Source organism: Phocoena phocoena, chromosome 2, assembly GCF_963924675.1.
Source record: "Phocoena phocoena chromosome 2, mPhoPho1.1, whole genome shotgun sequence".
NCBI lineage: Eukaryota > Metazoa > Chordata > Mammalia > Artiodactyla > Phocoenidae > Phocoena > Phocoena phocoena.
Window position 1 is genome coordinate 116,913,361 of NC_089220.1, and position 9,665 is coordinate 116,923,025.

At 50.9% G+C, this 9,665-nt stretch overlaps 1 protein-coding gene across 1 annotated transcript; it reads left to right on the forward strand.

Moving 5' to 3' along the window:
* The first annotated feature begins 2,009 nt into the window (after positions 1–2,009).
* COMMD4 (COMM domain containing 4) lies at positions 2,010–8,043 on the forward strand. Its single transcript, XM_065900775.1, has 8 exons — positions 2,010–2,065; positions 5,916–5,987; positions 6,214–6,279; positions 6,479–6,518; positions 6,811–6,930; positions 7,112–7,192; positions 7,502–7,678; positions 7,765–8,043. The coding sequence occupies exons 1-8, from the start codon at positions 2,063–2,065 to the stop codon at positions 7,803–7,805; spliced, it is 600 nt and encodes a 199-aa protein (XP_065756847.1). The 5' UTR covers positions 2,010–2,062; the 3' UTR covers positions 7,806–8,043.
* The last annotated feature ends 1,622 nt before the right edge of the window (positions 8,044–9,665 follow it).

Below are 9,665 nucleotides of genomic sequence, written 5' to 3' on the forward strand. Positions count from 1 at the left end.
TTCTAGCGCACTGGCAAAGGCATTTTGAAGTGTGTGCTAAGTTAGAGACAAAACCTGCTAATTTCCCAAGGGGCAATGAAATTGTAATCTTTGGGGTTAACTTTTCTATTGGACAGAAATCTGTCAGTTAACATAATTTCTCAGGTACATTTTCCTACATGAGCGGTTTTCAAAGTGTAGTCCCCGAACTGGAAATCTCAGCACACCTGGGAACTTGTTGGAAATGCAGATTTTCAAGTCCCACCCGAGACCTATTTAATTAAAAACTCTGGGGGTTGGGCCCAACATTGTTTTAACAAGCCCAGCAGATGATCCTGATACACTGTAAAGTCTGAGAACCACTGCCCTAAATAGGCAAATCATCTTTATTTGTGAAACAAATCTGTGCGACAATGCATGACATTAAAAGGACATGCCACCCACCTTTTCGCCTTATTTCCAAATTTAAATAATTTGTCTTTTTGATGTTTGCTGTTTTGTTTTTCAAATACTCTATCAACTTAAGGCAGTTTTCATCTATTACTGATTTTTTTTCTTTTTAATAAAAAAATGGTTTCCCAAATCTATCAGTTCTTTTCTTTAACCTACTGAGATGATGAAATACAAATGGCACTATTCTTATACTCTTAAAATTTTTTATTGATATGGTGTATTGTAACACACTCTTGACTTCAACATGATGTTTATGATTTTTAGAAAGCTCTTTACAAGTGAGATCAATTTTAGCAGGAATTAGCTTTCCATCTCTTTCTATTTAGGGAGCAGTTTAATTGCCATAGGCTCTATCTGGACTTTGAAAGCCTGCAACAATAAAACAAGCGGGGCTAGTGTATGGGTGAGGGGCATGGAATTGAAGACAGATCTCAAACAGTTCAATTTCTTCTTTGGTTATTAGTCTATTCTCTAGTGTATTTTTGTTGTTGCTATTTTGGGTTTTTTTTGTTTTTCCCTCTTCAAGTGAACATGGGAAACTTAGTTTTCCTAGACTAGCCATTAGCTCAAACTCACAAGTAAGCAGACTAATGCAATTTAAAGCAACCTATGTTTCTCCCATTAAGATAAACATCTGATGTTGGTGAAGCTGAAAAACAGCTCTCCTGAGGGTGTCAACTGTTACAGGCCTTTTTGCTAGGCACCTTAAGGGATTCATCAAAATGAAATAAAATACCTAGGCACTTGAAGGAGATATCTGGGGTACTGGTAATGTTTCCTTATTTGGGTGCTGGTTACATGGGGTGTATGGTTTATGAAAATTCATTAAGGGGCTTCCTTGGTGGTGCAGTGGTTAAGAATCCGCCTACCAATGCAGGGGACACGGGTTCCATCCCTGGTCCGGGAAGATCCCACATGCCGCCGAGCAGCTCTGCCCGTGCACCACACTACTGAGCCTGCGCTCTAGAGCCCGCAAGCCACAACTACTGAGCCCACGAGGCACAACTACTGAAGCCCGCGTGCCTAGAGCCTGTGCTCTGGAGCAAGAGAAGCCACTGCAATGAGAAGCCCGCGCACCACAACAAAGAGCAGACCCTACTCGCCGCAACTAGAGAAAGCCCGCGCACAGCAACGGAAGACCCAACGCAGCCAATAAATAAATTAAAAAAAGAAAATTCACTAAGCTCTGTGTTTACACTACGTACAATTTCCTGTATGTGCATTCTATTCCAATAAATTTTTAAAATACGTCTTTTGCCACAGCCCACAGCTGTATGTAATGGCATTGCTTACTTAACCAAAACACGGAGACAACCTGAATACCCCGGCAGAACGGAAGGCTCCCGCTCCCTTAAGGCGAACAAATTAAACGGTTTCTACTACCTCTTCCTACTGCTTTGGTTCTGTTCTCAGTTAACCTGGGGGTTGGCGCTGGCCCTTTCCAGGGAAAGGTTCTGGGGACTGAGAAACGGACCCGGTATTCCGCCCCAACAGCTCGGAACTGGCCGACTTGCTCCCGCCCCGATCCGAGGAGGCCTCCGCCCCCACGCCCCAGCGTCACGTGACCGCCACATCACCTGACCCGGCGCAACCGGAAGGTGGAAGTCTTGGGCGCGGGCTTCCTGGCGCGATGGTGAGGGCTGAGGGGTGATACGAGGCAATGGGTACTGGGGGCGGGCAGAGTACGAGACCCCCAAATCTCACCGCCGCGGCTGCGGGAAGGGTGGGGCGCCGGGTGCGAGGAGATGGGAAGTCTGCCGGGCCCCTCAGCAGACACTTGGGTGCAGTCGTGAGGGCCGAGGCTCTGGTAGAAAAAAGCCTCCCTTCACCCTCCTCCCTGCAGGATGGGTAGGGCAGGGCGGGCCGGCAGGCTAGGAGTGCCTTGATGGGAAGCAAGGGCCCGCGCACCCCCGGGACACGAGCTGGGGCTTGTCCCTCCAGGCCTTCCTCTGCCCCAAGAGGCCCTCCCAAAGGTGCCCACTTCCCAGCGCTCCTGTGGGACCTGGAGAAAAACTTGCTTACAGTTAAGCTCAGTCTTCTGCACTGTTAGGAAGGCCCTTCGCTCTTCCCAGAGCCAGAAAGGAGTAGATTTGGGGTTGGGATTTCCCAACTCATACATCCATTCATTCCTTCAACAGGCTGTGAGTGCCTGCTGTATACCATGCACTGTGCTAGGCACTGAGACTTTGGCTGCAGGAGGGCAGGGCCACGCTGGAAGTTTGAATGGGCAGTCATAGCTAAGACGAGGGGAAGGGGCCAAACTCACCTTGTACATAGTGTCAGGGAGGCGACCCAAGGATGACATCATATGAGGGCCTGGGAGCAGGGAAGAAAGCTAGCTGGGTGCAGTGCAGTTTGCGTACCAGGGGTTAGGAGGCATGGAACGGGGCTGGTGGGAGGCTGTATCTTCAGACAGGGAACAGCATTCAAAGGCTTCAGGTGAGAGGGAGCATGGCTCCCTAGGAATGAATGCATTTCATCACCTGGAAGAGTAGAAACTGCAGGCTAGTGAAAGATGAAGCTCGACGGGTAAGCATAGACCAAAGCTTGCTGGGTCTTGAAAGCCACATAGAGGAGTTTGGACTTTAAGAAGAGGGTGTTGGGAAGCTAGGAAGAGCCTTTCAGCTGACTTGTGGAGGGAGCAAGAGAGGAACAGAGAGCCCAGCCTGGGGCAGCAGGCCCCCCAGGAGATGGTAGTGACTTAAGATAGGGTGGAGAGAGTGGAGATAGAAGTGGGGGAAATCAGCAGGGCTCAGGGACTAAATGCGTGTGGGGGAAAAAGGAGAGGGAGGGGTCTGGGCGTGGTTCCCAGGTGGTGGTGCTCACTGGGGTGGGGGCAGGTTTCAGCTGGAAGAGAACCAGTTACTTTGATACGCGCTGAGTGAGGCGTCTGAGCTGCCAGGTGCAGCTGGCTAGGAGACAGTCTAGATTTAAGTGTCTGGAGCTCAGAAGAGAATCTACAATGGCAGTTATAAATTTGGGAGTCATCAGCACAAAGATGATCACTGAACCATGAAATGTGTAACCTGTCTCAGCCAGAATATTAGTTGGGAAGAGAGGACCTAGGACAGAACTTAGAGAAAAGCCAGCATTTTAAGAAATTGCACAAGGAACACGTGCTTATGGTAAAAAAGTAAATAATACAGAGATGGTAGAAGTCAGAAAAAATGCAGAGATGGTAGAAGACTTCTGTGGGTAGAAGTCAGGGACCCATGAAGTTAGGAAAAATATTACCTCTCAATTTTGGCTAACTTCAAACTGAAATTTAGTATTTTCTTCAATTATGAGTGTTGGCAACAAACCCCACTATGATTAGCAGCACCTCTGACTTTGTCACTAATAGAAATCAGATATTTTCATATTACAGCTGTTGGCATTGTTTACATATCGTTTATGCTCATTTCTAAATTACTGTCATTATTTGACTTGAAACATATGTCACATCACCAATTTGTTTTGAATACTTTGATAACTTTTTTTTTTGGCCACTCGACGCGGCTTGCAGGATCTATGTTCCCTGACCAGGGATTGAACCCAGGGCCATGGCAGTGAAAGCCCAGAATCCTAACCACTAGGCCACCAGGGAACTCCCTATTTTGATAACTTTTAATTAGTTTCTTTTATTATGGAGTTTTTCCTATGTATTTACAAAAATATTTATTTATTTATTTGGCTGAGTCGGGACCTCACTGCGGCATGTGGGATCTTTCGTTGCAGAGCTTCTTGCAGTGCGCGGGCTTCTCTCTAGCCGTGGCGTGCGGGTTTTCTCTTCTCTAGTTGTGGTGTGGCCTCCAGAGCGCATGGGCTCTGTAGTTTGTGACACGTGGCTCTTTAGTTACGGCACGTGGGCTTAGTTGCCCCGCGGCATGTGGGATCTTAGTTCCCTGACCAGGGATCGAACCCATATCCCCTGCATTGGAAGGCAGATTCTTTACCACTGGACCACCAGGGAAGACCCTCCTGTGTATTTTGTACATCTAAAAACATCATTTTGGGAAAAGCCTATATAGACTTCACCAGATGCCTGATGAGTCCATGCCACAAAATGGGTAAAAACTCCTGAAATAGCAGAAGTACAAGGCTGTCCTTAACACTCCCACCACCTCACCAGCAGTCCCAGTCCCCTGCCCCAGAATAATGACAGGGATCACCACTTGGGGGCTGGGGAAAGGAGGGTGAGCCAGAAAATGAGACAGAGGCCAGGCCATCGGGAGAAACCCGGAAGAGTACGTGGCTTCAGGAAGAAGGATGTGTTTGTGTCAGACGCTGCTGAGGAGTTAAGGAAGAGGAAGACTAGATTTAGTGAAGAAAGTCATTTGTGACCATGGCTAGAGAACTTCACTGGAGGCCCATGTAGAAGCCCCAGGGCAGTGGGGTCAGGTGTGATCAGGGGGATGACAGGTGAAAAGGATTGGAGGTTGAAGGGTCATGGAGCAGGTCTGAAGTGATTGATAAGGTGAACGATGGGGCCAAGTAGAGGACATGGGATTATGGGGCTGCACTGAGGGCCCAGCAGAATCAGGAGAGCGTGGACTGACCGTGTACCCAGTTTGCGGGTTCTGTTCCCATCATCTGTAAGCAGCCCAGACAGAGGCGTGGGAAGATGAACATGTATATTGCTGTGTGTTAGAGCTTTGCCACAGAAACAGGACAAAGGACAGTTGATCAGGGGGTGGAGGATATTGTCAAGATGTGGTTAACCAGGTGGGTTTGCATCCTAACAGAGGAGATGGGCCTTGAATAAGTAATAAAATGTGATATATTCTGTGATAAATGCCATGGAGATCAAGAAGGAAAGATAAACAGCTAAAGCATGATGGTGAAGAGCTGTTTTATTTTTTTTGAACAGCTTCCTTGAGATAAAATCGACATAAAACAAACCATGTGTGTGTAAATATATGGTTCAATAAGTTTCGATGCGTATATGCTCGTGAAAACATTACCATGATCAAGATAATGAATACATCCACTGACCCCAAAAATTTCCATGTGTGAGGGGCTATTTAAGAAAGCATAGTCAGAGAAAGTCCATCAGAAGAGGTGTCATTTGAGCAGAGACCTGAGTGAAGTGAGAGAGCAAGCCATGTTTAATCTGCAACAGGAGCAGCAGGGAGGCCAGTATGGCTGGAGCTGGGGAGGGAAAGGAGGAGAAGGTGAGATGGTCACCGGCACCCTGAGGCCAGGTACTTTGTTGTGTTCCATGCTGCACCCCAGCGCTTAGAGTGGGCTCTCCCACGGAGAAGGTGCCCAGTCATGTCTGCTGAGCACATGAATGCCTGGGACAGCCACGAGAACAAGGTTTGGTGGCAGGGTGAGTCAGGGAGAGGGTTCTCCAAACAGCCTGGTAGTAGGGGGGAAGACGTGGGCCAGAGGGCACGCATCTTGGACAGGCAGCAGGAACCCTGAGGAGCAGTAGCGTGGGAGACACCTGGCCATACGTCAGCCGGCCCTCCAGCCTGACCACCTACCTTACTCCCTTGCAGAGGTTCCGGTTCTGTGGTGACCTGGACTGTCCTGACTGGGTCCTGGCAGAGATCAGCACGCTGGCCAAAATTGTTGAGTGCATAGGGTCTTGGGGGTGGGGGCAGAGAGGGATTGCGGCTGGGGGCTCTGAGGGTGGAGGGTGGGGAGGTCACTCTTGAGCTGGGGCCTCAGTGCTCTCGGGCTATCCGAACGTGCTGTGTGACTGATCAGGTATGTGGCCAGCCTTCTCTGAGCCAGCCCACCAGCATGGAGGGGTGAGGTGGGTCAGTCTGGCTGATGTAAGGCCTTCCCCTCCAGTCCTCCGTGAAGCTGAGGCTGCTGTGTAGCCAGGTGCTGAAGGACCTTCTGGGACAGGGGATTGACGTGAGTGCAGGGCCCCGCACCCCACTGTCCCATGACCCTGTGACCCCCACTGCCCTGAAAGTGCACCAGACCCAGGGAGACGGGTGATCAGCTCCCACCCTCCCTAGATACCTCGTGTCCTTACCACAGGATGCAGGCCAGGGGTTGGGGGCTAGTGAGCGGGGGTCCGGCACCCCTTGAGGGCCTCCTTTCTCCACAGTATGAGAAGATCCTGAAGCTCACCGCTGATGCCAGGTTTGGTGAGTACCCCACTGGGTCCGCAGACCTTTGGGCAAACCCGGGTATTCAGCCTGGGGCCTGGCACAGAGGCCCCTCCTCCCAACAGCCCACTCTGACCCACCTGCCTCAGCAGAGGAGCATGAGGGAAGAAAGACATTGCCAGCCCTAGGGTCCTCTGCCCACTCCCAGTGGGGCAGTAGCGGTGCTCATGGCTCAAGGAGGCCTAGGGGCTCTGAGCTGAAGATAGTGGGGTGTCAAGGAGGTGGCTGGGGCCACAGCGACACCCCCCATTCCACCCATGGCTCCCCCCAGAGTCGGGTGATGTGAAGGCCACAGTGGCAGTGCTGAGTTTCATCCTCTCCAGTGCGGCCAAGCATAGCGTGGATGGCGAGTCCTTGTCCAGTGAACTGCAGCAGCTGGGGCTGCCCAAAGGTACAGGGATGAGGGCAGGCAGGTGGGTAACCTGTGGGCCAAGGGGTGCCAGGCAAAGGTCAGGCTGTGTGACCCTGAGATGCACCTTGCCCTCTGGGCCAGGAGCCTGAGACCTGCCCTTTGAGTGGCCTAAGCCCCAGCACCCACCTGCTAGCTCAGGGGACCTCCCTTCGGCCCCCAGAGCATGCAGCCAGCCTGTGTCGCTGTTATGAGGAGAAGCAAAGCTCCCTGCAGGAGCACCTGCGGGCCTGCAGCTTGCGAGGTGAGTGTGGGGTGCCCGGGTGGGGGCTGGGCTCCATTCTAGAAGGTGCATGTGGCTTGGGAGGTGTTTGTCCTCAGAAAGGAGACTTAACCACATCACATGTCGAGCAGTCACAGAGCTGGGATTCCTGACACCAGCCCCGGTTTCTTTCCTCTGAGATCTGCTATGGGTAATCTGAGCTCCTGGATCAGAGGGATGCGAGCTTCTCAAAGGCCACATAGCCCTGAAGGGTTCAGGGCTGAACCAGGGTATGGGCTAGGGCTGCCTGGCTCCCCTGCCTGTGACCCTGAGCCCCTTTCGGTCTTGCAGTGAATAGGCTGACAGGCGTGGGCTGGCGGGTGGACTACACCCTGAGTTCTAGCCTGCTGCGGTCCGTGGAAGAGCCCATGGTGCACCTGCGGCTGGAGGTGGCAGCTGCCTCGGGTGCCCCGGCCCAGCCTGTTACCATGTCCCTCTCAGCAGACAAGTTCCAGGTCCTCCTGGCAGGTGAGGCTCAGCTGTACCTGGAGGGTAAGGGGCCCTCCCGGATCCTGCCTAATTGCCACCTACCTACCTACCTCTTGCCCCTGCAGAACTGAAGCAGGCCCAGACCCTGATGAGCTCCCTGGGCTGAGAAGAAGAGCTCATGGGGCCCATGTGGAACTGCCCTCCGAACTTCCCTTCAGGGGGTGCCCAGCTCCAGGACCCTAGGGGCCTGGCCTCCTGGATGTCTGGCTTCCTAGGTTACCACCTGAGAATTCAGCCCAGGGATCCTGAACACTCTTGCAGCATTGTCTTCCCTCCCCCGTGAAAGGCACATGTCAGTGGTTTTCATGAGAAGGAAGAATAAACAGAAGTGTAAGAAGTGTAAAGAAGTGTGTGCATGGATTTCTTTTGGGTTCAGATCAGAGGTTTTCAGGAGAGAGACCAAGTGACATACTGACCTCCCTGACCTATTGCACGTTTTCTTTTTTCTTTGCTCAGCTGTGATTGAGGCAGGTCAGGGTTGAGGCAGAACGAGAGCCAAAATGAAACAGCTTGTCTGTAGACAGGAAAATCAGGGTTCTAGCTCCCAGTCCTATGATGCTCTTGACTCTGCCCTCTCTGTGCTGGCCCTGTCCTTAGGCTGGCAGCAAGTGGTTGGCCCCAACACCAGATACCCCAGGTAGAGAAAGGAGAGAGCCCTTGCCTCTCTGTCATCTTCTTTAGGAAGAGAGAAGGCCCATGCCGGAACCACTCACTGGCAAGTGGAATGGGATAATGGGCTGAATGTTTGTGATGCACCCATTCCCCACCCCCTGCCAAATTCATATGTCTAAGCCCCAACTCCCAGTGAGATGGTTTTAGGAGGTAGGGCTTTGGGGAATAATTAGGTTCAGATGAAGTCATGAGAGTGGGACCCTTGTGATGATTAGCACTCTTATAAGGAAAGGAAGACAGACTCTCTATACCGTGGAAAGGCCATATGAGAACATAGCAAGAAGACAGCTGTCTAACAAGGCAGGAGAGAGCCCTCACCAAGAACTGATTCTGACTCGAACTTGGACGTCCCAGCCTCTGGAACTACGAGAAATAAATGTCTGGTTTTTTGGATTTAAAAAAAATAATAATAATAAATTTATTTTTTGACTGTGTTGGATCTTCACAGCTGTGTGCAGGCTTTCTCTAGTTGCGGAGAGCGGAGGCTACTCTTTGTTGCGGTGCACAGGTTTCTCATTACAGTGGCTTCTCTTGTTTTGGAGCACAGGCTCCAGGGCACGCAGGCTCAGTAGTTGTGGCTCACGAGCTCTAGAGCGCAGGCTCAGTAGTTGTAGCATGGGGTTTGCTGCTCTGCGGCATGTGGGATCTTCCTGGACCAGGGCTCAAACCCATGTCCCCTGCATTGGCAGGTGGATTCTTAACCACTGCACCACCAGGGAAGTCCCTAAATGTCTGTTTTTTAAGCCACCCAGTCCATGGTGTTTTCTTATAGCAGCCCGAACAGACTAAGACAAATGGCCTCCCAGGACTGGCTTAGGCCAGCTAGGGTCCCTTGTAGAACAGACTGATTCCAGGTGTGGGGCAGGGAGAATACAAGGTAAGCCTAGAACATCTCGGGATCCAAGGAAGCTATCAAAGAATAATAAGTAATGTCAACAGGAGCCAGCTCATCCCACTGGCTAAAGATGGGACAATTTAAGCATCAAAGATATAAGGACTCACTCCCCTCCTGGCTTCTGCTTCTGGAGAAATGGAGCAGATGGGCTTTTCTCTATTCCTTCCACTAAGCTCAGCTAAAAACCTTAGACGTTATATATAAAGCAAACATAAGACTATGAAAGGTGACAAGAAGAAAGCAGACTGGCTAGACCTCAAGACCTGAAGAACAACACAGCAGAGAATCCCTTAGATTTTCTTTTTGCTTCATGTATCCCAAGCTGGGAGCTGGAGAAGCCATCCACCTAGAAACAACACACAGACAAAGGAAGGCCCAACAAAAGCCTACTCTCTCTAG